Source organism: Anas platyrhynchos, chromosome 10 (assembly GCF_047663525.1).
Source record: "Anas platyrhynchos isolate ZD024472 breed Pekin duck chromosome 10, IASCAAS_PekinDuck_T2T, whole genome shotgun sequence".
In the NCBI taxonomy this organism is placed as follows: domain Eukaryota; kingdom Metazoa; phylum Chordata; class Aves; order Anseriformes; family Anatidae; genus Anas; species Anas platyrhynchos.
The window spans coordinates 24,877,511-24,905,381 of NC_092596.1; the positions used below are offsets into that span (position 1 = coordinate 24,877,511).

The window sequence follows — 27,871 nt, forward strand, 5'->3', positions numbered from 1 at the left end:
GCTTGGGTGGACAGGTTAAGTGACAACCTTAACATGAAAAGCTCCCTCTCTTGCCTGCAGCTCCAGAGTCATCCAGTGTTGTCCTGATGGTTTGCCCGCTAAGATATAAAGCACCAGGAGTGTCAGCAGATAGAGCTAGGTACAAACATGCCAGATTTGCAAATCTTCCAATGAAATATCAAGTGCTAGCTATGAATTGAGCTCCTTTGTCCTTACATGGGAACTGAACCCTAGTCAATGTCATGCTCTCTTCCTCCTGCAGCACCATGTAACTACTAGACATAGCTAAGGGGACACCATGCTCCTTTCTGCCTTGCACTAATAATGATCTTATAAATAACACTTCCTGAGGTACTAGTCTAGTTTGATCTTTTTTTTCTTTATAAGAAAAAGTTGATAAAGCTGAACTGCTTTACATTTTGATGCTGACCAGCCCTTCTGAAAAATACACCTTTTATGTTACACCGTAGGTAATTGATGCCTAGTACATCCTGCTTTTCTGAAACAACCATCTGAGGTCAATCTTGCGGGATCATTTAAAATAAAGATCAGGACTGATTTTCATTTGGTCATCTCCTAACCAAATTATGTGGCTTCTTTGCCATTTCTCCCTCCTTTAAGTTGCACTAAGAAAAAAAAAGAAAAAAAAAAAAAAAAGAGAGAGAGAAAGAAACAAATTCTCGACTTTATTTGGCTGAAGAATATCCTTGTGAGGGAGGGAAATTTTAAACATTTCTTATGATGGATTGCTGTAGAAGGAGCTGGTACAATGCCATCTTTGCTTAGGCCACCAGAATATCGGTGAGATATTTTTTTTTTGCTGTCCTGCTGTTATGTTTACAAAGCTGTGTAACTCCTCCAGCTTTAGGACGTCCACTGCTGAGCTTGTGTGATGATGTGGCTCCCACTGCTCAGTTAATGCACATGGAAAGCTTTTAATAGCAGGTTTAAAGGTGATTTAACTTCTCACTTGCAGTGGCAACAGATGTATAAGCCAAGAATTCACTTGTTGGTGACTGTGGTGAGGAGGGAAGAATGTAGTTTTTGTGTAACTGGGGAATGATTTTCAAAAGCAGTTAATAGCTAGCTTTAACCTCAGTCCCATGAAATCAAAGAGGCCTCATTATGAGATCAGTGGAAATGGAGTTAGACTAATGATGTCAAAAGTAGTACCCCTAAATTTCATGTGTTTTCTGATTTGCCTGTATAGAGACTGCCCTCCAACTAGAGAAGTATTGCAGAGGGGTGGAGGGATGGCAAGTATCTTTTACATGCACCCTTGCCTGCAGGCAAGGTGCACATTTTTGTCTGTGTAGAGACAGGAGGATCTCTGTTACTCTCGATCTACATAAATCTAGGGCCATTTCTCAGAGGTTAGCTAGTTCAGTCGGGATCAGGTACACAAACAAGGTCTTTGAACAAGACTCAGCCAGGAACTATTGCTTGTTAGTTCAGCACAATTCCACCTGCAGAGTGAGGGTAGACCCAGGATATGATGGTGTGGGACCTGTTGTATGGTCAGCACTGATGATGACAGGCTGTTTGTTGCAAAACAGTCACCAGTGTTCAGTCACAAAACCTTATGAGAAAAGCTGCTGACAGTCATACAACTTTTTGTCCTCTTCCAGGGAAACTACCCTCTCCTCTTCCCATTCAGACAATGGGCTGCCAAGTTGGATGTTCAGCAGCCCAGGCTCCACTTTCATCCTGGATGAGCGAGTACAGCTAACTGTGGGCTTACAGACCCAGGAGAGACATTTGATCTTGTTCAGTGACATGCTGATCATCGCCAAGTCCAAGTAAGGAATTTTCAAATTTTGGATCTAAAATGTGGCATCTCCCCCTTCCACGTAAAGAAATTCTTCTTGGTATTAATGTTTCACACAATTTTTCTGAAGGACAAGGTAGTTTTTGCCCCATTCCTCAGTGGATTTCTTGAAGAAATCACATGAGGGTAAGAGACAGTAAGTACAGAAAACAGATTCTTGGTCTCACTGTTTCTGCCACAGTTTCATGTAACACATGGTTACAACAATAGTTAGCCCAAATCATTACCTGCCTGTGGCTCTAGTGAAACACATTGCCCACAAGTGGAGCCGCCAACACCAAAATCCACTTGCAAAACTTTCCTACAGAGCCTCCACATCCCCAGACATTTAGTTTTGGAGGACTGCTAGTGTTGCTGTATCTGCAGGACAGGATGGTGGCACGAACAAATGTTGGAGGCATAGTTGTTAGAATATGGCCTAAGAAATTCATAATTTTAATTGCAGGTCTTCTGCCAGCCTGAAGCTGAAAAAGCAGGTACATCTGAGTGAAGTGTGGACTGGCACCTGTCTCAGTGAAGTGACAGAGAAAAAGATGAGTCCTGAGAATTCGTTTGTCATCGGCTGGCCTATCATCAACTATGTTGTCACCTTCAGGTATCACATCAGACATCAGACCTCTCTCCAACCAGGCAGCTGCCCAAGTCTTCATGTGTCAAGAGAAATGATGACTGAGGATGCAAGAGCCTGAACTCTACCACAGCCCTTCTCCCCATTGAGTGCATGACTCACATTAGGCAGTGTGGTAAAAACTTAGATCTTGGGAGACAGTCATATTTTAAAATTATCTGCAGGCTAGTCCATGAGAGACTTTTAAACTAGAGGACCATGCCTTGCAAGTGGTGTTGTAACAAGGGCTGGCCCTGCCAAAGAATATACTGGAACATCGCATCCAAATCAGCCATAGCAAACTGGTTTGTGCCATCATATAACCTACATACCTGTTGTTTCAGCACCTGCCAGCAGACATTTCATAGAATCATTGAACAGCTTGGGTTGGAAGAGACCTTAAAGATCATCTAGTTCCAACTCCCCTGCCATGGGCAGGGACACCACCTACTAGATCAGGTTGCCAAGGGTTGCCACATCCAGCCTAGTCTTGAACACCTCCAGGAATGGGGCATCCATTACTTTTCTGGGCATTTCTGTAGATTAGTCCTAGTTTGGGAATTTTTCACTACAAAGGATGGTTTAGTTACATTAATGAAAATGCCAGATGGCTTTGTTCAGGGATTAAATTCCTTTATCCACCACTGATGTGGCATGGACAGCTTCTGGGTAAACCTTGCTGCTGGAGTCATCTTCCAGGATGTCTCGTGCCCATAACAATAGCCTGTAAAGATGACAAGGATTGTCAAGATAGGTCTGCAAAAGCAGCACAGTCCAGACCTGTTTAGTCCTTGCTAACCCCAACATCAGAAATGCAGGAGAGTGTGAAGCAGGCTAGAGAGAAACCAGATCATGTCCAAATGCCAACTGAAAGGCTATTCAAGTGTTGATCCTGAGCTCATAAAGCTCACCAAAAAGAGTGTGACTTTTTTTTTTAGCTTGAGCTCAGTCTAGCCTGGCCAAATTGAATCTAGAGCTGGTATATCCACAAGGAGCTCAGGTCACTGCTAGCTCAGGCATCTCCACTTCACAGTCTGTTGCGAAACTGGGAGGCCAGCAATCTTCAAGGGTCATTCTGACCTTAGGGGTCTGCTGACTTGGCTAGAAAGACTGATCTAGTGTGATGCTTTTCCTTTTGTGGGGCAGCTGTCCTTGTGGTAAAAGAAATGGGAACCATACCCTACTTTCTCACTTGCTGCCTCATAATTTCCAAGGGTCAGGATGGTCTCTTCTGGGTGATGGATTCCTGGCCTTAGGACTCATGCTCTGCCATGCAAGCAGTCATTTTTTGTCTTAGTCCAAACTCAAAAACAGTTGCTATTCCTTCATGTCACTGAGACCTGGGTAACCCATGTTGGCAGCAGAAGCTTCTAAGAACAGCAGACATTGGAAAGGAAATAATAGTAGAAACAAAATAGTAATTAAAGGTCACCACAAAAATAATAAAGGCCCACAAAATGAGTTAACTCCAGAACCACAGGAAGATATTTGTTCCTTAACTGAACACATGCCAGCCTGGGCGGGAAATGTAGTCTAGTTTGTTCTTGGGATTTTTTTGTCATGGTTATTATTGTTGTTTGTTGAAATAGGACAGAAGTAGGAAAGGACTGTGCTTTTGTTCCAGGGCTTTGCAGGAAGGAACTTTGACTTACAGCTATATATAAATGAAACTGGGTAAAGTTTCCAAAGGCTGTTACCCACTCAGCACTTGTTTGATGATCTGCCTCCCTTTTTATCTTCAGCTCAGCTGACGTGAAGGAACGATGGCTGTCTGCGTTACTATGGTAAGTGACTCTCCTTTTATCCTTCTTCGGGGTGGTTACTCTACAATACTCAGGAAATTTGTCATGCTTGATATCAAATTGCTCTCTGATTTTCAGCACAGTGAGTGTCTAGCTACTGTTTGAAAAATCTACCTTTGAAGTCTGATTGTAGAATCCATTGGTGAAAGCAAAAGTAGTGTTTACAGTCCAGAAAATATGAACTCCACTAGAAGATATTATTATTGGAGCATCTTTATTCCTTTGGTGCTGGAGGTTGGCTTTCCTAATCACTGTGGAAATGTCGTAACTGGTATTGATTCTTCAGATGTTTTTTGATTTGATTTAAAGTTTGTATTTCATGGCATCTGGAGGCTCCAGTTGTTTCTTTTTAATGTTATGTTTTTATATGTCATTTCCACGAACATTCAGGCAGAATGTGTTTGTATACGTAGAGAGAGGGGAAAAGGTTATCTCCTGATTCTTGGAGAACAATAACGATCCAAAGAATGATGGAAGGTGTTAAGTTAGGCACGTCTATCTGCATTAGCATTGCCATGTGGAGTTTTCCTAGCCTGTGGCCTTGAAGAAAGATTAATAAGTTAGTAAAAGCACATGACCACTCTGTAAACATTGCATGTTAATAATACTGTTGCAGTTGCTCTGTATTTATTGCAGTGCCAAGGAGCAGTTCTCTTGCATCTCTTGGATTCAAACTTTAGGGTCCTTCTTGAGTTTCCTTAGGAAATTATATTCCCCCCCTCTCTTTCCTTTGACTTTCAGGCATATCAGTGAGATAAAACAGAATGAATATCTGAAGAATCTAACCCTTCAAATCTTTGTGCTGGATGCTGATAGCTGTTCTTCTGTAAGTAAAACTACAGCAGCTGTTGCTGCTACAGCTATCCTTGTTTAAAATTCAAGTCCCACCTGAAGAGATTGTACAGGGTGCATATCTGTGTAGCTGCATACTTCCTGCTGGAAGCCCACTCAGAGGGTTTTGGCTTGGGAAATCATGAGGTATCCAGACCCTTATCAAAGAATACTAAAGTCTTAAAATTATTCTTGGCTGCTGGCTTCTGTACTCCTTTTGCTTTACTTCAATATTGGTGATGCTTTGTGGTAGAGTGACCAGTAATTCCTATTTTCAACGTAGTAAGTGAAGATACTGATCCTGAAAGAATCACTGGCTTACTCTCCTGAATTATTTTACTAGAATATGTCCTGGTCTCTTCATATTTATAGCACTCATTTCTTGGCTTCACACCAAGCTTGGTGGGTCGCCTTTACCTTTTAGCAAGTTGTCTTTCAGAGAGGGACCCCAGGCCATTTTGACTTATTAGCTTTATGCCATGTTCACCCTTTGAACTAACAATGGCATTGTTATCAAATACAGTATCTGAACACCACCCAGTTCTTTTGTTTTCTACAGGATGAAGGCTTTGTATTCTAATAAACCAATGATGGAAGTAGCTGACAATAGTTTTCACAATGTATAACCATCACCTATAACAATGATTCCAATGTAGTTCAAATTAATACAACTGTTCTAAACATTTAGTTTAGAACATTTAGTAAAGACAGACAATAGACAGATGAGTGATATTTTTTGCCAGATTTTCAAGCTACAAGAAACTGCAACCAATCTCCATGCCTTCTTAATGGCTTCCTACATTTTCTCCTTTCCTTTCTAGACCACTGCAGTCAATGTGTCCAATGTGGAAACTGCAGAGAGTGTGATGAAGAAGACACTTCTACAGATTGGACTTCCTGTAAGTGACTGTTGCGTAGATTTGCCAGATCTTGGCTAGGGGAGCTGGTTACATCTGGATTTCAGGACAGTGCAGATACACTGTAGATAGGTTTTGGGACAGTGCAGATAATAAGTCTCCATTTGCTGTAGTTAACCAGTAAGACATTGATACTCTCTGGACTAGAAGATGAAGAAATCGGTTTGTGTGGATGCAAAAATTTAGAAAGACGCACATGCTTATGTTCCTACATTAAATTCAAACTTTGTAAAGTGATCCAGCATTAGGCTTAAATCTAGCTTGTCAAAGAATTATTAATATAGCCATGAAATAGTGAACAAATCAGTAATGTTATCAGATGAGTCTTTCCCATTGCAATGGTCCAGCAGTTACAGTGTTTGGTAGCTTTTACGGTGTCCAGTAATATAATACCAAGGAAAAGTGTGGAACACATTGTTAAAATAGTCCTGGAAAATGCTCATTCTCTTTCTGTAAAAAGGAAATCACTTCTATTGTGTCATATGCATATGTGTAATTATGTGAAAAAGTGTCTGGGCATACTCCATAGCATTGCAGTCTTAAGAGAGACATGAATATTTCTCATCTTTCTTCAGCTTGCAGAACACGTGATGCCAATACATCATACAAGTATGGCAGTGCTGTGGCATGCTAGGGGATAGGGAAGTAGGGAATAGCTGTGACAGCAAGAACCCAAATATGCCAATCTGTAATCTGACCTGGCAGCCACACCTAAATGCATTGAACTGTTGAGGCTGAAAAGGTACTGCGCTCTGTGTTCTCCATATACAATGTGGGACACCAGCATTCCTGAAAAAGCGTGTCAACTTGACTGGTAGTGCTTCTCTGGTTGTGTCAAGGGATTTCTTCACTCAGAGCCTACTGGGTAGACGGTCAGGAAACCATTACATGGCTTTACAACCTCATGCCGCTCAGTCTGTTCTTCTTCTGAAACTTTTCCCTTTCACTCTCTATCAGACAGCATGACCCAGAGCACCCATCCCTCCCATCCATGTGTCCTGCAGTTAGCTATACACTTCTGCTGCTTCTTGGCCTGTTCAGACATTATCTCTGTCTGTTGTTTTCTGAGTAGAATGCAGCTCCTTGGATCCTCATCCTGGTCTGCTTCACCTGATATTTTTCTCTTTTCTGTTCTTCAACCACCAGGGCAGGACAAATGACCATCATCTCTGGGTGATCTCAGGAAAAGATGAGCCTGCTTACCCTCTCATTGGTAAGAGCTCTCCCATTTTCTCTTAATTCTAGCACCACAGAAGTAAGTGAAAAATGACACTGGTATATGTAGCAGAGAAATATCTGAGAGTGCATTCTTCACATAAAAAAGCAATTGCAGGGAGACCGTATCAAGCTGATGTCACTTGGCTCTTATGGTGTCAGGATACACATTTAATGAAGGTATGTTGACATCTTTGAATAGCTTCACACTTACTTCCTTTTTTCAAGCAAATCTGTGCATGTCTGGATCTGAAATCGTGACACTTCTTAGTAGACAAACCAAATTTACAGGAGATTTTTAAGCTGGGTGAAGAGTCTCTTTCCTTTTGGTGCTTGTGATGCAAGGGGCTGTAGGTAGGACATAGAAGAAAGCTTGCTCCTATCCCCCTGGCTGCTTGTATGAGCTTTCAGGTTGGTTTGCTTGGTGACTGGTCATTCTGTCCAGCACTTCTTGGAAGGCTTCTGCTCCTTACAGACAGTGCCTGTGGTCTGGGGCAGCCTCTGTCTGCCTTCACTGCCTGTGGTAGAGATATACACAGATGTCCATCCAAACATCATCAGGAGCATCTCTGGACACCTCAGCATTTTGTATTGAGGCCCTATGAGAAGTAAAACAAGTCATTGCAGTTAGGTGGCCACTCAGCAGAAGCATGCTAGGTCCAGGGGAAAGCAGTTGAGCAGCTTTCCCCTGCAGACATAACAGAAGAATGCAGAATTTTTAGGTGGATCCACTGGTGATTTGTAAGCTTTTTATGAAGAAGATAAGATATTTGTCTAACTTTTTGGGTACTTATTTATCTTTCATTTCATTGCAGTTCACAAATAATGAAACTGTTTTTTATGGAAAATCTTTATATGGAAGATCAAAGCCAATTTGTTTCATAAGGCTCCTTATAGTTGTTGTCCTCTGAATCTCCACTTTAATCCAATACTGATCTGATCTCACACAAAGACATGGGCCACCGTAAGCAATGCCCTTTGCAGGTTGTTTATTTGAAAAGTTTGCTTTTTAACATTTTGTGTTTTGTTTAGAGGAACTCCTGAAGCTTTAGGGAAAGCAGGTGTATATTTAGAGGGTTTTGAAGACAGTCACAATGGAGGAGAGTGATGGAAATCTGTAGCAGATGATCCCAGAAAACAATAAATATTTTAAAATAAAACTCTGAATTTTGATTATTCAGTACTCAGCATTGATCACTGAAGCTGGAGTTTTCCAATAATAGGAATAATAATAAGAGTTTTCATTTGTGAACTGTTGTCAAAAACAACACAGCAAAATGTAAGGTTAAATGCAAAATTAAAATAAGGTAGAATATTTAATTTGGCTAAGGATGCAAAACATGTCTCTGTTTTTCCTGTAGTAATACATGACAAACTCTATTATTCTACTATTTAGATTTAACCAGAGAGGAAGCAAAGATATACTGCGATTTACCCAACATGTAAACCAAAGCTGTTAGATGCATTTAAACTGCTTCTTGTTTCTCTGGCGGATGTGTCAGTGGTTCAGCCATCACTCACAGTGTTGTCCAAGAGCATACTGCTTAGTTACACCAAACAAGTCATCTCTGCATTAGTGCTGCATTATATTTTCAGAGATAACTCAATAAATATATCCCCAGGCTGTCCAAGGAAGTTTATGCCTGTTAGTTTATTCAGGAGATCTTGCTCTGAAGACCACGTAGTCATATTAAAACTGTTATTCTCGTGTTCATTAGACTGTACATTTGTTTATTTGTGGGTGCTTAATGATGTTTTCCAAGTCCTCATGCCACATGCTTATTTTTTGTATCTGTCCAGTACATACTAGACTATCATAGGTTGCTGACTGCAGCACAGAGCAACGCTTACAGTATTTTATTAGTGTAATGGGGTTCAGAAGTCTGTTACTGAGGACTTGAACCATAATGTTCTGAAGAGCTGCTAATGAAGCTGGCCAGGTTTAATTTGATGAACTTATTTGTAAAGCAATGATCATATATGCACAGAGACACCCTAGCCTCTTTAGTCCTCAGGTGGAGCTTTTGAGCAACATTGCTTAAAGGCCTGGCTACAGTGAGAGCCATTGGACGTGGCTGCTTCCTCGCGCCCAGATTTAAATCTGTTTTCATGTCTGCATCTTTACTTGCCCTTTACACACCTCTTTGTTCCACAGGGCACGAGCATCCTTTCAGCATCGCATTGAACTGTCTCCGAGATTCTGTTGACCAGCAACAAGGAACCAACAATAACACCCTGCTGGCTGATGGGTCAGAAGCCTCCTTCCTTGAGCAGCTTCCAAAAGAAAAACAGTGTCAGTTTGTCCTGAAACCCAGGCTCCAAGTTCCATTGCAGCTGAAGAGAGGTAGGAGCTGCAGAAGTGCCTCACAACCAGACAGATTTTTCTGTTTTACGGGGCAGTGCCAAATTCTTCCAAGCATTGTACATGTATCCCAGAGTCACTCTCATACCTTACTGCATGCATAGAGGATGGGATTGCAGAGGGGCTAAAAAATTGTTGGTGCAAATGTTCAGAATTAGCTCTCAGTTCCTGAGTAGCTTTCAACTGCAAGCTATTCAAAACATTGCATAGATGGTAAGGTTCCCTAAAGAACAGCAAATGAGTAAGACTTCTGATGATGGTTGAGAGATGAACAAGTGTTTTCGCTGCAGTGGTTTCTGCCTGCCTATCCCCCTTAACAGTGTATTTATTATCAATGAGATGGTAGAAACTTCTTGCTTTGCTGGGAACTCTGACTCCCCTGCAGGTCACTCACTGGCCAGTAGGAAGGACAATCACATGTATAACGAAGATCTGTTTCCTTTTAGAGTCACTGCAGAAACACACCAAGAGGAAGAAGTCATTGATTGACTGGGCCCTGCGCCGTAGCACCAGCACACCCACAGACAGCCCTCCTTCACAGTCGCCTACCACCCCACGGAAGCTCTTTGGCCTGTCTCTATCCTCTGTCTGTCCTGATGGGATCCTTCCCAAGCCAATCATGGTAAAGAGCAGCCTACATTGTTCATTCTGACATAAATGTGATGCGTTCGGTCAAGAGTTTAAAGAAGACAACCAGCATTTGCCTGTGGTGTCAGTGGACTATGTACATATACGTTGTCTAAATCTCATTCACTACAAGAGTCCACTGGACTCTCGCTTGCCACAGGATAGGAGTGCCCATGTGAACTGTACGTGCAACTAAGGCTCTTGTCCCTGTTTAAGTCATGACAAACCTCTTCTACGTCTATCCTCTTCCCAGTGCTGACTAGGTCTTACACTAATTATGTGAGGGATAATATACACAAACAACAGGATAAAGTATTAGGTTCTTACATGTAACTGAGCTTTCTCTTAGGATATGCTGCTCCTGCTGTACCATGAAGGTCCCTCCACTAGGGGCATTTTCAGACGTTCTGCCAATGCCAAGACTTGCAAGGAATTGAAAGAGAAGCTGAACTCTGGAGATGATGTCCAGGTGGATGGAGAGTCAGTCTTTGTGGCTGCAGCTGTCATCACGGTATGTTGGGCCAAGTAACTCAGCTGTCTGAGCTAATCATGCCTTCCTTCTTTTAGTAAGATAGCAACATGAGTCTTTACGGGGAGGGATGATTCAAAGCAGGGCAGGGCAGGGCAGGGGGGTTGCACAAACCATTTCCAGCAAGGCACATTCTCAGTTGACAGCTTTGTCCTCTATGTGCACAAACGTATCTGTCTGACCCAGTGGTGGTTGCTTTAACGTGCAGGTATGTGCAGTGGCCCTCAAGCCAGTGTTTCATTTTGCACCTCCCTTGTACAAAACAGCCTCCACCAGCAGTTCTAGTAACATCTACCTCCAAAGTAACTATGGCTTCTGTGCAGGAATTATCTCACAGTGCCAAATACCATGACAGTGCCTGAACTCAGCAATTCAGATGCTAGACACAGTAGGTCATTAAGCCCTGTGGTGACAGCAGTGTAATTGTTTTTTGTCCTTTTCGGACACATGGAAGAGTGTGGAGGGAGATGTGGGAGGACTAGTGCCATTTGACTGCAGCCACTCTGTATTCCCCGCAGAGAGGCCATGCAAAGGAGATGGCTTATACGATCTAGGCTCTGAGCCTTCACCCTCTAATCAGACAGCAAGCAAGAGGAAAGCTGCCAAGTCCAAGCAGAGGCATTGTAGTGGATGGGGGATGAAGCTTGGAATAAGACACAACTTTTGATAAGAAAAGGTCTATCTTTTGCATTTAATTTGCAATTAAATGTGGTCAGAACAATTCAGACACTAAAGTGCCAAAAACATTCCTACATCTTGTTCTAGTTGACCTAATATAAAAAGCTGTTGACTGGGAGGATATTCAGGCATTTTACATGCAAAACGTATGTTAAATTGTTACAAAGTCCTCTCATAAAAACAGCAATCCTTATTGATTAAAAATATTTCAGACGGAACTATGCATAGCCTTAGATACCAGTCCTTGGCCTGCTGTAGCAGAGATCAACCCTGTTCTGGAGGAGGGTCAGGCATGAGCATGTTCTTCTGCCATAAACTGTAAACACAGTTCTGCAGTGCTGCAAACGAAGAGCTTGGTGGAAGTGGGGAGGGAAGGAGAAATGTATTTGTGTCGCGTCTCATTTTATCTTCTTAATATGAATAAACACGAACTATATGCATCATGAAACCAAAACAAGGAATTCAAAACTGACCAGACTGCTCTGCATATATATATTTAATTCAGGATTTTCTCCGAAATATACCTGACAGTGTTCTATCCTCAGACATGCACGGACTGTGGATGGAAGCTGTGGATACAGAAAATCGGGCACATAAAATTGAAGCTATCAAAAGGTTTGTAAAAGCCTTTGTAAAAGCTTCTTTTGGTGGGAGAAGGCAAAACATAGGGCCCTAATCATAGACTTCATCTTTTGGGAGACTCCTGTTGCTGTTCCAGGCCATAGTAGAGCTGTTGCTGGTTGCTGCTGTCACTGGTCAAAACCTTTCAGTGGTCTTTTGTTAACATTTCTGCCACAGGAAAAGAAAATTCTTTTCTGATGACCAATTCAAATTACCAGAACCAGCAAACTGAAAAACCACAGTAATTCAGTCACCAGAAGTACATCAGATATTAGTGGAATTAGATCTTTAGCAATGGTAACTTTTTTTCTATGTGCACAAAATAAAGATAATCATATTGGCAGTTAGAAGAAATACGCCTACCAAGATGGTGACTGGAACCTTGAAAACAGCTCTACTGCCTTGAAACTGCTGCCCCAAGCAAGAAAAGTGTATTAGGAGCAAGCAGGATAAGCAGTATATTGAATCTCTTCTTGATAGTGGCTTTTGACCCTTGCTGTTTGACCTGGATCTCCTTCTTGCATTGTCTCTATAGCACAGGACACAGGCAATGGCATTGTCTCATGCGCTGCTGGCATGGAGCTGTATGCAACTCCTTTGGGTGGTCTTTATTTTGTTAAGACTTCTACCCACAGGTTGTGGGTATAAGTCCCTTGGTCTCCCCCCCCAGGCTTTGTGAACAGAATGATTGGTCAATATGAATGTAAAACTGTGGCTCTCACATACATTGAAGAGGGAAGGGTCTTACTTTATTATCAGATGAGAATGTCTCAGACTGGTTATAAAAGGGCAGAAGGGGACAAAAGCTTTGGGAAGCAAACTCCAGGACTTGAAGACCAGATTTTTATAGCCTGTTACATTTGCTGTTTTCCTGTTATCACTCTCTTAACAGCCTAGTCAATCAGCTCCCAGACGCCAACCTCATCTTACTCAGACACCTCTTTGGAGTTCTTCATCACATTGAGCAGAATTCTGGTGTGAATCAGATGAATGCCTTTAACCTGGCTCTTTGTATAGCACCCAATATGCTGTGGCTACCTAGTCCCACTGGGCCTGAGGAGGAGAGCAGGTCTACAAAGAAGGTAATTTTTCATAGGTTTGACCTCATGATTGTCTTTACATTTATCACTTTTTATGGGCACTGTATTTTGTAGACTAAATGGAAGCATAGTTATCAGTGATATTGTAAGCTGAGAGGCATCAGAGCTTCATCCTTTCCCCTATGCAGTCATGCCCAAGCTAGTGAGTCAATTTAGCTACTTAGGTTATGTAGGGTGGAAAGGGAAGCCGTGGTTGCTTTACCAGGTGAAGTCCTTTATGGACAAGCATGTTCAAGAAAGATGGGGCAGCTGAAGTTAGACACTGCCAATTCAGCTGAATCTAAAGCTATCCTGCAGAGACAGAGTGAGCAATAAACATGATGGAGTATCAGAGGGGAGGAATGCTTGCTTGTAGTTTGTGAGGTGTTACCAATAGTAAGGAAAATCATAGAATGTTCTGTATCTGGCTCACTTCACCAATCCACATAGTTCATATTCCTTCCCCAGGTGTATTTAATAAATAAGTATTGCTGCATCCTTAACAACTTTTTGAGCAAATGATTCTGTAGGAAACTGCATCTTTGTCAAAGAAAAAAGAACTTTTGGGGACTTATTTGATTTGCTATATATTCATGAAACTGACTGTAAATTCATGTCTTTGCCAGGTAGCTATGTTAGTGCAGTTTCTGATTGAAAACTCAGCAGAGATTTTTGGAGGTGACATTGCTTCCTTGTTTCAAAGATCAGACAAAAAGGAGTCCAAAAACTCTGAGGAATCTCTGGGTAAGTTGGCCATACTGTATCTTCAAGAAAATGTTAAAATCTTGTAATAGATAAACTCTTCATGCAGAAGAGTTTGTTTCTCCTTCACTGCCAAAGAAAAGCACTGAAAAACAACAGGTTTGGATTTTCTCTTTCCCTGTAAGACATAGGCAAAAAGCAAAGGGAAAACAGAGGGCTGAGGTGTGACACCTCAAACACATCCCTGAATATGGTTGTCTTTCTCTGTGGCTGCTGTTCAATCTATTCCAGCCATTCCAAATCAAAGCACTATCACAGGAATTTAGTGTAGCCTTAGCAATGCCATGTTCCAGCAGTCTTTCAGATTAGTTCTACAGAGCTAAACCATAAGGTTGTATGGAAAGAGATCCAGTTGTTGACTACCCTGGGTTGTCAACACAGAATTTTTGGTATTGTTCCCAGTACTGTTCTAGTCCCTGGGAAAATAATAGATCATCCTTGCTTTCCTGTCGGCAAAATGTGGATGATAGTATTTCCCCTGCCTTGATTGTAAGGTGCTGTATGCAGTTGGGAGACATAGGCAGCAGATAAATTTGTGTTCTCTGCCCTAGGCATAGGCTTGGCTCAGAATGATGATTCCTCCGATGAGCTGGAATTTTCTGCTTGTGACCCAGAAAGACCAAAGCATTGTCTGGTACCTGAAACAGATGCCATTTTTGAACAGTCTAGCAGCTTGTTACTCGATGAAGAGCAAGAAGACTGGGACTTGTTCAGTGAGATCACAGCCTGCTACCAAAGCAAAGTCCAGAATAACACCAGTGCGGATAGCTATGACCTCCTAGAAGAGGAGGGCTCTTTCTGCTCCATTGGCTCAATACGCTCACTCAGCCCAGCCAGGGACCGGTGCTCGTCAGAGCCCAGTGTCTGCCTTAGCTCCCAGCTTCCTGCTCAGAGCCATGAGCCCGTGGCTCGCCAGTCTAGCTGTGATGCAACCATCATGCACAGCCATACAGACTGCATCCACAGGCTCAAGCAACTACAGGTGGAGAGCCAGAAGTTGATTGATGAAGGCCTAAGCCCTGGGGGTAATAAGGTCAGGCAGAATTTGTGGCAGTCACCTCAGACCAGCTCTAGGGTGAAGAAATCCAGCCTGTCCAACAGGTCCAGCTTCTCTAGTCTGTCCTCCACCACCACATCCCCATCTGCCTCTTCACTTAGCTCCTTAGACAGTGCTTTCTCCTACTGCTCAGAGTCATCAGCTGTTAGTCCTACAGATGGCTCGTCCCTGCCATTCATGTTTGGCACATCTGCCAGACTTCATGCTGTGTCTCCCAAGATTGCCAAGAGATCTCCAAAAGAGTGGCACAAGTCTTTCACCTCGCCTATGCCTTTACATCTGTGTGACCTTGACAGTTTCAATGAGTGTGAACCCAAGGCTTTAGACAGCAGCCATTTTGGGGGGGAGAGGAAAAGTTCTGCATCTGTCAGCAGAGCTGCAGTGGGAAGCCCACTAACCAACACTGACTGGGAAAAAGAGGAGAGACAGCTGAGTTGTGCAGGGGGCTCTGGACCAGGGCTCAGAAGCCAGGATTGTGCCAAGGAGCTAGAACAAACTCCCGAGCCCTCAACTGGCAGCCCAACCGGTGAGAAATTCCCACCGATCAGCCAACAGCAGCACAGGGAGAAGGCAGTGAAGCACATTGAAATCAAAAGCATTGATGACTGCCCTCCAAGTCAGGAAAGCCTGAAGCGCACCAAGATAACCTTTTACATGGCCCCAGATAAAGAAAGCTGTCAGGCGTCTCCAGTGGAAGAGGAGTGTTCCAAGGCAAACACCAGCAGCAGCAACTCACCCAGTAGCAGCAATGAGCAAAGCCTGTCTAAGAGCTTGCAGACTGTGAGAGTCCATATCCCCCAGACAGTTTTCTATGGGCAGAATACCCCCCTTGTCCTGCAGTCCACCTCCAGGCGACACCACCATGAACCAACAATCCTGTCCTTACAGGCAGAGCGCAAAGAGAGTCCCCAAAGTTCCTCCACTCCCAGTGAGCTGGAGAGCAAGCCACTGGAAGTGGTGCAGGCACCAGTCCAGAGTAGGGGCTTCAACACATTCAGCCACACTATCCGTATCATCCTCCCTGCCTCCATTCGAAACACTGTCAGGGAATATTTCAAACACGATGAAACCAAGACCTGTCCCATGGCTGAGGCAGAAGCAGTGGAAAATGAACTTCTTCGGAGCAGGATGCAGTGGCTCAGGAGCCAGCCACCGGCAGAAGTGACCACGGAGGAGTGTGATGCAGTTGCATTTGCAGAAGAGACACTTGTCTAGAGAGATGACGGTGGAAGAACTGAATATTTTTTGTGTATATGCAGCAGAAAATATTCTGTAAGATATGATCGAGGTGTGAAGAATCTAGTGGGCTGCATTGGCAATAAGTGTAAAGTTACTCTAATGTGTATGTAATATAACGTGGGGGTCTACAATTCATTTTGATTGGGCTGGGGGGGAGGGCATCTTGTTTTTCCTTTACATTTTTTTTATACTTCTTCAGAGACTTCACTGATTAGGTGTCAATTGGTCTGAATGCCACCAGACTCCATCCCTGAATTAGCTGACATGTACAGAGTCTGATCCATTTCTTTTTAAAGCAGGAAAGGGAAATTCTGCTTTGTTTTCTCCAGTCACCAATGTGTGTGGATGACTGGAGAACCAGGACAGCAAATACTCCATCAGAATTAAGTTAAAGAATTTAAGCTTGCACAAAATTCTCTACTATTTGCTGTTCATTGTTACATGAACAGCTAGTGCTGTTCATTCATCCAAAAGAAGACCCTTCACCCCCATCCCACAAATCACTGCTTCTCTCTGCTCATCTTCCTTTTGTCCCCCAGTGGTAACAGTTTGCGTTCATTACTGCTTGAGAAAGAAACACCAAATGGAGCCCAGCTTTCATTGACAAGGCATATGTAATGTTTAACCCCAATTTTTTTGTGTGTTTTTGTTTTTTTTTTTTTCCCAAGTTTATATTGATTCTCTCTTGTCATACCTCCTCCAAAGCTAGCATTTGACAGAGCCACAGTTACTATAAAGGGCACAGTTACTACAAAGAACATCAGTGAAGTTCTGTCACTTCAGAAGGGCTAAGAATGTCTGTGTTCTATGGTATTCTCTGGGAGCAGATGGTCCTTTCAGTCTCAGTAAAAGGTGACATTTTTCCGTGAATGATGGTGACATTTCAGACAGCCCTTTCCAGAGGCAGCGTGAATGGGACTCCTAATCAAATCCCTAGTCATTCTGGGAAGGACTTGAGCAGTATTTGGCTTTAGCATGAAGTTAAGGAGTTGTGGAAGTAGTCAAGAATGTTGTTAAGTGGATGCTGCAGCAAAGTCCCATCCAGCCAGGAAGCTGACAGACACTCTATAGGCTAACTGTCCAGGTTTTGGCAGCACTGATGTCAGAGTAGTCAGAGTAGTGAGATCCCACACATCAAAGACCATAGCCCATGGCACTCCAGCAGAATTAAATACGGAAAAGTGACAGGCAGGGATGTGTTAAGAAGCCTGTTTATATTTTACCACTAAAGAAATGCAGCCAGTAAACTCCTGGAGCATCCCCATGATTCCACTCAAGACAATGCTCAGAATGGCTTTTGCCATGATGGGACTTAATGGGACTCAAAAAAGACTTGTCTAAGAAGACGCTAAGAGCACCACGTTAGCTTGACTGGTATTAAGAAAATGATGGGAAAAGTCTCAAAGGTTAAAATGTTCAGTATGTTTCATTTGAAAGTTACGTAAGAGTTTTCTACAGTGGTTTCTCTCAGAGTGAGACAGCCCTTTTACTCAGTTACTAGTGAATGGGTGAAGGACAAGAGAAATACATGAATCTTAGTGATCAAATGGCTATCCTTGTGGAGTAAGTGCCCCGTGCAGGTTGCCAAGTATATGCCATGGCCATGCCTGGGATTGCTTGGCATCAGCTGTGGTTCAGCCCTTGCACAGAGGGGACATTACCTTTGTAAAATGATCCAGTAAGTATCTTCCAGGTGCCAGTGACAGTCAGGGCCTGTTAGCTGGCCCAGGACTCAAAGTTCACACCACATTCCTCTAGGGATTGAAGGAGCCCCAAGTCCACTTTATAAGGTGTATAGAAAATGATTTGTCCTGCTTAGTGTTTAATTCTCAGATGTGGCATTCTCTGTCCCAGCTCACCTTGGTGGCCCTTGTTGATGATGAACGGTATATATACTTGTAGTACAAACCACCTGCCATCATTTCTGTGCACTCACAAAACACTACAGAGGCATTCAGTTTTTTTTCAAGAGCTATGGTTGTAACTATTTCAATAAAAAGAGACAGTTTGCTTGTGATGTGGCAATTGCCTTTTGTTCCCTCTTTGCTCCTACTTTCCCTCTCTTCTGTGCTTGGGTGGTCGTGCTTGCAACCATGCCATGAACCAAACCATGCCATGATACATGCACATGCATCCCACTCAAGCTGTGAGACTGGGTCTTGCTCACAAGGAACCCTTTCCCAGCTCCCTTGCTTCTCTTGCCCTCATTATTTGAGCTCCCCTCCAGGGGAATACACCTACCCACACTGCATCAAGGAGAAGGCAATAGATAACATTACTGCCGTTTTAACAAAGTAGCTCACAGAAGGCTGTAACCAGAGTTAAAGTACTGTGTTGGTCTTCTTCAGGGAGGTTTAAATGGATGTGAATACTTCCAGGTCAGGGAGGGCACATTGAGCCTGACACTGACTACAGCACAGTGTCTGCAGCATTCTGCCTTGATAGGCCAAGCAAGTCCAGCTCATTTGCCTTGAGAAGACGAGTCATGCACTTCAGCCTCTTCATTTCTGTTTGGCATGTATAATTTGTTCCCTTATCCCTCAGGCTGACCGAAACTGATAGAAGTGCCTAAGGGCAACTACAGTTGTCTATTTTAACTGTCTTAATTCCACTTCTTATATCCCAATAGAGTCAGGAAAGCCAGGTATCCAGAGAAGTTCAGAAGCGATTCTACCCTCATCCTTTGCAGATAGCCCCTTTGTGCAGCATACTCACCTGTACCCTATGGCAACTTTGAGTGTTAGACTTGCAGAAGGGAAGCATAGGCTATTTTTGCTACCTGCATTTCAAAGCAACATGCCCTAGAAACCTTTTCTTTGAAGGGCAACAATGCTCTGAAGAGGAATGTGACAGCCACTCAGCCATTTTAAGCCAGCAGCTAGTGCCTCACTTGCCCCCCCAACAGCACATGGCTTCAATGCCTCTGTGCAGGGAAGTGACATCTTTCAGCTGCAAACTGTGGTCCAGCTTTGGGCTTACAACCAGGAGGTGACTGATGAGAGGGACTGCAAAGCCACAAATCATCTCTGCTTTGCAAATGGATAGTGGCAGAATCAGGGAGACATGAAGAGGTACTGAAACTGGTGGCTTCACTGCTTTCATTTAACCTCTTTTACAACCTATGGTAAGTCACAAGCAAGTGTTCAGCACCAGAAAAATCCCCCCATTGTAAACCTTTGTCTTAGTCTCCCAGCATAAAACTTTGTATGGATTTTTGCACAGTGAATGGACCAGAGAGGAAACCAAAGTTTGTACCTGGGGATATACAGGATGTCACTCTTCACCTGTGAGCCCCACACTGACACTGGACTACGCTTAGAGTGGCAGAACTCATGTCAACATTACTCCTGCCCTAGGGAAAGGTATGGAGGTAGCAGCTGAAATCAAACATGGATAACTGCTCTGAGCCTTCCAATACAGAGCTAGTCATGACTCAGTGTAAGAGATTGAGGAAAGAACAGAAATAAAACGAAGTCAAGGAAATTCAGGTTCAAGTCGCATCCTCTTCCCTTCTGCTTGCTGTTTCACGAGTCGCTGATGTAGAGCGAGCTCCACCTGGTGTCTGGTTGTTCAGATGCAATCTGACACTGAGACGCTGCATAGTGTTGGCATTTTGATGCTAGAGACCAAAAAGCTGTGGGAGGGGAGAAGATTATAAAAATTAAAAATAAATAAATAATGCCCAAGACAATTATGAACACCCTAATATCAGCTAAAAGTACTTTAAATTTATGAGCCTTTTATGCAGTTAATACCTTGCCTAAGAACAGTAGATTGCTTATTTAAATTGGCTGCTAAGTACAGCCTGGGTTATAATTAAGTCTGTAGCAAAATGCTGGAAAACTCAATTGTGTGTCATGGATTCTCTAAAGCATTCATACTTCACATATTTGCTTAAACATAAGGAGGAAAAAAAGTCACAAACTGAGACAACAGATTATTCCACCTAAATTACCTTTAAACTGATTGGACTTAAACCAGGTTGATGTTACCAGGAAAGTACAGGTCTAAAAGCCTGAGTAGTAGAATTCTGACATACACAATAATACAAAAATTTATTATTTGGAAAAATTATTAGATCATGGCACATAATTCAGTGACATGTAACATCTCAAATTTATAGAAAGTGGTTCATTCTTACAGGAAACAAATATTTATCAGTATGTCCTTGTGATCCATACTCAGTTTGTTTATGTCATCAAGTGAAACAGCACACTGTCTTGCATTGGGAACAACTATTTCTTCGCAAGCTTCCCAAACTGGGAAAAATCTGCTCCAGTTAAATAGCCAAGCCTTACAAAATTTCCAGAAGTTATTTAGAGAATAGCAGGTTTCCCTAAATTTAAAAGGGGAGAGTGATTCACACACAGCACAGATGTTTACTGTCACCCACCCAAGGAAACCTAAAGCCATATATTTTCATCCAGTTGCTTCAGCAGAGCACAAAAGCAAACACTTAAAGATACTAGGATATTAAGTACGTGTTTTATTTAAAGAAAAGCTTTATTTAAAGAAGAGCTTTCAATCAACCTTTATTTAAAGAAGAGATTTGCTGAACAGTCGTACATACTAAGTCAGACTTCCATTGTCTACTGCAAGCCAGCCCCAAAGACCACCAGTGTTAACCAAAAGCAAAGTGCCCTGCCACACCTAAAGGAAGTGGGTTGGGCAGGAGTCGTTTCCAGTTACTGTTTGCTTTGCTTTCCGACCTCCAGCTGCCTCCTGATGTCTGATACCTCCATGGGGACCTGCACCGTCAGACCATCCATCGACTTCTTAATGCGCACCTGGCAACCAAGGCGAGATCTGAGAAGAAAAAAATTAAGTGAGGTTCATCAGTTCCCACAGTAAGGGAAGAAATTCCTAACCCACGTCGGAATGTCTGGTCCAGGCTTGCTTTTCATGAAAGTTCCTGTTAAAGATAAAAGACACAAGAGAAAGCAGCTCTACAGGCATAATTGCAATACAGGATAAATCCTGTCTCCTTGGAAATAGGTGCTGAGTTTCTGTCTGAGAGGTTTGAGTATCTACTGCAATCAGTAGGGATGCTTACGTCTCAGTGAGTCCATATGCCAAGTCCAGCATGTCCATCTCTTCATCTGAGATGGCATCCAGCTTTTGAAAGGTATCCTTCTCAAAGATGAGGTGACAGGTGGAGCAGGCTAATGTCCCTTCACATGCACCTGGTGCAGAAGTGGGGGGAATAACAGCAAATCAGAAAAAAAAGATGGTAAAGGGTGATCATCTTTGGAAACACTAGGAGGAAGTGTCCTTTAACAGATCTAGAGCATGTCAAAATAGATGCCGGAAGACAAAATAGATGGAGGCAGACTTCAGCCTGCCTCTGCTTTGAGAGGATCGCATCAGTTTTCAAATTCATACTTCAATTCCAACCAACCACAGTACCACTGAAATCCTAGCAGCCAGAGGGTTGAAGTCACACTGCCACGTCAGTGCAGTAAGCCAGCCCAAGCAAGCAGCTGTTGGGGAAGAGAAGCTTGCCAGTGGGTGGATACAAATTAGGGCTCCAAGCTTAAGTAATTTGAGTAAGCTGACTGAAAAGCAAAAGTGCTGATGACCAAATTAGCAAAGGAAGCATATGCATCCTCCCTGTGCTCCATGCTCTCACCAGAGCACAGTAGCATGTGTACAGTTGTACTATTCCCAGGTATTCACTGGTCAAAGCACAAACGCAGAACTCTTAAGAGTACATACCCTTCTGCAACACCTACCAAATCCATCAATGGCCAAGTTTTGATTGACTACCACTTCTAGCAAACTCTCCCCTTCTTTGGCTGTGGTTGTAAGTCGCTCTCCATCCCGATTTATAAAATGCACTGTCACCTGGTCTGCAGAGCTGTAATAAAAATATGCAAAAGAAAAAAAAACCATCAGAGGAACCTACTTTCTTCTGCACATCCATTGCTGAGGTCTTTTGTCTGAACACTAGAGCCACAGCATTCAGAGGTAAATGTGTATACAAATAATGTTTCCAGAAGGATTATGCTACATGTGCTGAAAAACTTTAAGGTTGTTGGTTCTCAGTGGAAATAGACAAACTAGAACAGTTCAAAAATGAGCTGACCAGAATATTTTCCATTTTACCAAACTTCCCTCAAAATACATGTTGGCTGTGAGTCAACAAGTGCAGATGTTCTGCACTGACTCTGCTTGGTCTGGCTGGCAGAGGAAGCGTTTGTAGACAAAGAAAGCATTTGCAGCTCCTGGAGCCTGGGATGTAATCCTGGTTGGAGTAATAAAGTCTTTAGGATCAGTTACTAATAATGAAATAAGGGATGCTGTCATTCACATGGTGCTTCCCAAGGGGATTACTTGCTGACTACTCCTTTTCTGCTCTTTGTTCTTTCATGAAGCACCCACTCTTTTCCTGAACTCGGTCTCAGGGAGCCTTGTTGTGATGAGACATGCTTAGCCCCAGTTTACAGAACAACCATGCTGAATAACCTTCTCTGAGCTAACACAATCCTTGTTCGTGAGAAACCACTAGTCGTATTGACAGCCTGCAGAATTTAATCTGGTAGTGTGTTAAGGACAAGGCCACCAGCATTGCTCAGCGCTGACTTGCAGAAACTGTGTCTACAAACAAGGAAACAGCATCCACCTCACCTCCTCCAGACCAGGCCCTCCCTACCAGTGTGGAGGCTGCCACCCTGAAGAGCAGTGTCAGGGATTTCTCAACAAGACTGTGTATTCTGAGACTATCTGTTTTATTTGTCATGGAAAGCACCAAGCAACAGCAATCCTTCTTAGTGCCCGTACCCAAACGGTCATGTAGGAGCAGGAGGTCCCAGTTATCTCAAACCCTACCTCCTGTGCTGACACTGGGCAGCACCCCAGCAGCAGTGGGTATTTTGTTCAGTATCTCAGTGTGGCACTGCCTAAGTGCCCATCATCTCAAAGTCCAGGACACTGTCCAGTGGCAGAAGCTGGGTCACATTCTTCCATGAGGCCAGCAATGGCCAGCAATGGGAGAGCCATAGCTCTCCCCCACACCTCTGGTATACTTCTGAGGACTGGAAGTGTCAGTGTTGCCCACATGGCCTTTCTGCTGTCATTTCTGACATCAGAAGAAAGAACTATGGCCCTGAAGTGAGAACAGGCCAAGTTTACAATCCCCTGATGTCCTACTTAGATGAGGATGAATGAAGCAACAATCACCTTTTTCCAATAAAGGTGTTGCTTGGAACACTCAGTAAAGCTTGGTAAAATTACTTTCCTGGAAGCCCTGGGGCTACTGAAACATGAAGCAAGTGTGGCTCAGAGCTCTGAGAATTTCTAATATTATGGCCTGATTTTTAGCAATTTGCTGTACACAATGAATACAAGCTGTCACTGCCAAAAAAAAAAAAAAAAGACACATTACAGCAAATCCTCTGGCCAAGGAAGCATGACAGCACCTACACTCCTTGTGCTGAGCATCCTCATGAAAGTCACAGAGATGAGGAGGAAGAATTGGTTGAATGGGTTCTGTGTCTGAGATAGCAACAGCAGCAGCAACTGGAAGGACTTAACCTGTCTGCTCATCCCTCTCTGCTCTGAGGCAGATGAAAATGAAATGTGCAAAGATCGCTGCTCATGTAAATTAAGAAAGAGCAAAAGGAATTGCTCAGACTTGATTCTTATATATTTCTGTACTTAAGGGAAATCAGCACAGTTGGAGTACAGGGGATGTATCCAGCTGAACAGGACACAGGAAAGAAATCCTGTAAAAATGTAATGGAGAAAAGAGATTTTTTTTTTTTTTTTTCAAGTTTGCAGGTCAGTTTATCCCCCTTCCCATAAATCACAGTCACCATATAGGTCTAATCCCCTTTACCTGCTAACAAGTCGTTGCAGGATATCTCTGAGTGACTCAAGATTCCGTCACTTAAATTGCTGACATACAGATTGTATCAGCAAGCCTACAGGAATAGCAAATTTCAAATAATTCTCACTTTGGAAAGGTGGTCCTATTTCACTGAAATTTAGAAGTGGAGAGAAGAGATTAATATTCTTGCATTCTCTGATCTTTTTTCAGCTGTGGCTTGATTCAGTTAAAAAGAACGGAACACAGGGGCCACTGTACCTTCATGTGAGGAGATCAGCTTCCTGTTTTTCAGAAAGCTTAGTCAGAAAACAATGCCTGGGTCATTGGTCTGTGACAGGGTCCCCTGGTTATGAAAACAGCTGTGAAGTTAGCACTAAGGCTGTGCTGCAGTGGGAAGTTTCCCATACACAGAAAGAAAAGATCATCGTGTTGCAGTCACATGACCAAGCAGGACCCCCTATTTGACAAAGCAGTCAAAGAACATCTCCAAGACATTTCAGTCTCCTTCATAACAAGACCCACAAACATTTCTCTGTAAATAAGCAATAAATAAGTCTAGTTCTCAATTGTCAGAACAAAGCAAAAACACCCTTCCTCTATTTTGATGAATTGGACCCATTTGTTTTTATTTATCTATTTACTTTTAAATCACAAATATCCAGGTTTCCCTTCAAAATTTGTTTTACAGCTATGGGTGAAATAATTTGTTACACAATAGGTATGGTAAAATCATAGGACTTCACTTACTGCTACAACTCGACATATTTATCACAACGATTATAGAAGGCAGCCGCCTGCAAGCACAGACTTCTGGATTCAACAGTCCCCAAAACTGCACAGAGACTTATGCATAGAAAAATCAATTCATATTATCTTGAAGGCAACCTGAATCTTGAGCCGACATCCATACCAGAAGGATCCCTGCACTTGGGATCCCGCAAATGCTAGGGGAATTCATTCCCTGCAGTTGCAGGGGTTTTAGTTGTTGCCACCAGTTAAATGAGCCATGAGAGAGCAGAGTTGCAGCCTGGGAAAGCACACAGGGTATTCACTTAGATACAAGAAAGTACAGATGCTATTGTCATTGATCCCCTGCATGACTTTGGACAAGCCTGGGTGTAGCAATTTACCGGTTTAGAGAACAACATAGGGATGATGACAAACACTTCTAGACCATTACGTAGAAAGCACCTGTAAGCATCTTCTGCTGGCTGTAGGGGAAACTTAAGTTGCTTGTGTTTTTAATATAGATGCCTTTGTTGGGGGCATAAACCCAACCTGATTAGTCCCAATTTTTACTGTTCAGTTATCTCCTGTAAATCCACTCGTACTGGCCTAGTCATCTTCATATTCCCCTGAACTAGTCTCAGTCTCAAGTCTCCTCTGGTGGACTCCTGCTTTGGGCACCCAAGGTTTCAGGAGAAACAGGAAAGAAAACATATCTTTTGTTTTCTATTTAGCATTTGATTTTGTTTGAAGTTGGTTTCAAAAATACCAATAAAATAAATCACAAAGAAAAAAAATCCTTTCACATTTTGCTAATAATTTTGAACCAAGATTTTGAAAACAACTCAGAATTGATGAGACCGACTTTTGCTTTGTTTAGGCTGAACTATTTTACAATGGCATTACTGTCAGGCACATTCAGGGCTTTGGAAAGATGTCATCCAGACATAACCTCAGCCCTGCAAATTCAGCACATGCCAACTGATTACTCCCCTTTAAAAGTCTTAAACTTCCTGTGACAAAGAGAGCTAGTGGAGGGGTTCAAAGATGGTGTTTCTTCTCCTTGACAGTGTTTTTCCCTAAAAGATTCTCTCCATATAGGGCATATACTGCCAGCAATAACTTCATATGCAACAAAGAAATTAGAAAGAAAACCCATTGATAATGAGACTTCATAAATCCCATTAAGTAGGATTATCAGCATAATTTTTCAGGAAGAACGTGCCAGGAAGACATGAGAGCTTATAGTGGGGCTTCCAATGACCTAGAGAGGGTGTTTTGCTCCCTGGGACTGCAGAAAACATTAGCTCCCCACTCCACCTTTCCAGCAGCAGGTACGTGAAACCTGAGAGAATCTGCAATTCCCAGAGTAACCCAGCAGTCATTCCAATTTCTGCCCAGCTGACTGACCTGCTATGCCTACCATCCCCATTCCTCAAAGGCTCATGACTGGACCCCAGCAGTCTATGGACTCATATGTCACATTGTCATCTCTATGCCACTAGCTGTAGCCTCTGTGGCTCCAGAGGCAGGGGAGCTACACCTCTCACATCAGCTCCCTGTACCATCTTCATCTCATCAGCATCTGCTTAGACTACGCTTCCTCATTCACCACCCCTTTACAGGTCATGTTTTGTACCAGCCTCTCCTCTCTCTTCTGTGGGGTGAGGTAGAGGTCAGTGCATTTCCTTCTTGAAATGGCCCTTCCCAACACAGTGATGTATGGTTCATCCTTTTACTCACCTTGACTCCCTGGGGGCACCCTGGAGCTTGCATGTTGAGCTGAAACCCCTTCTTGACACCTGCTTTGCTGGCATACAATTCTGTTCTGTCATCCCACAGAGAAAAATAAAGCGAGTTTTGCTCACATTCAGTCCACTGCACAGGGGTCGCATGAACCCCAAGATGCCTTGAGCTATCATGCTACTTGGGTGTTGCTTCGTGTCTCCTGGGCTGTCTTTTGTTGCAAGGCCAGCTAGATTAAGAGTTATAAATATGGCTGGGAAGAAAAAAAAAAAAGGCAACACATGAGGACAGCCTCCCTGGGGGTGGAGGAAGGGAGGGAGGAAAATGAGGGATGGATAGTGGGATTACACTTTGATCTTGCTGCAGTCCAGCCCAGTTGTGGTTGTATCAGGGCATGGGTATTGAGAAAAGTATGGTAATAAGTATTGTCACCCCATACCCACCCCCAAGCCAGACTCATCTTGTTTTGCCTTACAGACTTCCCTTTTAAGAACTAAACCTAAATGCAAGTTTAGGGATCAATATTCAATGCAATGTCTAGTGACAGAAGGGGTTGCAAGCTGAGGGTTGGTAGAACAGACTAACAGGAACGCTGAATGCCTGGATGATGCCACCTTGTGAAGGCAGGTTGGGGTACCAGTTCTTACAGCAACAGAGTGAGAGTTAGGCTTATGGAGTCTGCTCCTGACATAGATACCATCTGGCCACATCATTGCCTTCCCCAATACTGCAGGCTCAGTAAATATGTCCCAGCAATACTGCCTTCCCCAATACTGCAGGAGATGTAAAATGTGAATATTCACCTACTTTGCAGGACAGTCATGAGAAGCAACCACTGTCATTCATTAAATCCTGTTGAAAAGTGACATAAAGACACAGATAAGTATCACTCATTTCAAGCTGATATTTCATGCAAGTGAGACTTCCTTAGAAGAAAATGCTTTATTTTCTATTTTTACTATTTACATTAGCCTACGCCCTCTGCCCCAGGCTAATTAAAATTTACCCTGAGGACCAAAATGCTGCAGTAGAGACATGTTCACTTCCTGTTTTTTGTGGAGTTTGAGAACAACTCTCATCTCAGGACCTTTAATTGCCCCTAATACCAAACTAACAGCTCATATTTTGGTAGAATGCTTACACAGACGCCCTGCCCAGTCTTGTCTTTACTTTTCAGGCACCATGAAGAGATGCAGCAGGCAGCTCAGTTATCCAAACAAACAAACCACAGAGCATCTTATCTCTCTAGCAAACCTTGAAATGAGAGACACAGTAGATATATGTGCAGCAGTTCTCACAGCAAGGACATTCATGTGTTTGCCTGGCACTGACTTCTCTCCTTGCCAGGAACTCTGAACACAGCAAGTGAGAGGTCAATGCCACCAGAGGAGAACACAGAGAGGGAAGTTAGGTCAGA

General features: G+C 43.0%; 2 protein-coding genes across 4 annotated transcripts in view; one reads left to right on the top strand and one right to left on the bottom strand.

Annotated features, from left to right (window-relative positions):
* The window catches only part of LOC119717941 (uncharacterized), a 38,612-nt gene extending 20,441 nt beyond the window's left edge, over positions 1–18,171 (top strand). Inside the window, exons 3-15 of one of the 2 annotated variants that reach the window (XM_038184637.2) lie at positions 1,629–1,799; positions 2,274–2,423; positions 4,178–4,219; positions 4,979–5,063; positions 5,890–5,967; positions 7,132–7,198; positions 9,356–9,544; positions 10,009–10,184; positions 10,539–10,700; positions 11,902–12,011; positions 12,910–13,099; positions 13,723–13,840; positions 14,410–18,171. In XM_038184637.2, coding sequence (XP_038040565.2) covers positions 1,629–1,799; positions 2,274–2,423; positions 4,178–4,219; positions 4,979–5,063; positions 5,890–5,967; positions 7,132–7,198; positions 9,356–9,544; positions 10,009–10,184; positions 10,539–10,700; positions 11,902–12,011; positions 12,910–13,099; positions 13,723–13,840; positions 14,410–16,130 — 3,259 coding nt within the window. In that variant the 3' untranslated portion in view covers positions 16,131–18,171. Of the gene's footprint in view, positions 1–1,628; positions 1,800–2,273; positions 2,424–4,059; positions 4,220–4,978; positions 5,064–5,889; positions 5,968–7,131; positions 7,199–9,355; positions 9,545–10,008; positions 10,185–10,538; positions 10,701–11,901; positions 12,012–12,909; positions 13,100–13,722; positions 13,841–14,409 lie in introns of those variants that run through there. The other variant, XM_038184640.2, reaches the window with a different exon arrangement.
* Positions 16,252–27,292, bottom strand: LOC119717944 (adrenodoxin). Of its 2 annotated transcripts, XM_038184644.2 has the most exons (6): positions 27,262–27,292; positions 26,452–26,707; positions 21,887–22,011; positions 21,208–21,337; positions 20,805–20,960; positions 16,252–19,788 (listed from the first exon to the last, which is right to left on the bottom strand). In XM_038184644.2, exons 1-5 carry the CDS (start codon positions 27,275–27,277, stop codon positions 20,840–20,842), a joined length of 648 nt encoding a protein of 215 aa, XP_038040572.1. In that variant the 5' UTR covers positions 27,278–27,292; the 3' UTR covers positions 16,252–19,788; positions 20,805–20,839. The 2 variants fall into 2 exon arrangements, with proteins under 2 accessions (XP_038040572.1, XP_038040571.1); XM_038184643.2 differs by lacking the exon at positions 16,252–19,788 and having other exon boundaries at positions 20,621–20,960.
* Positions 27,293–27,871: the final 579 nt, after the last annotated feature.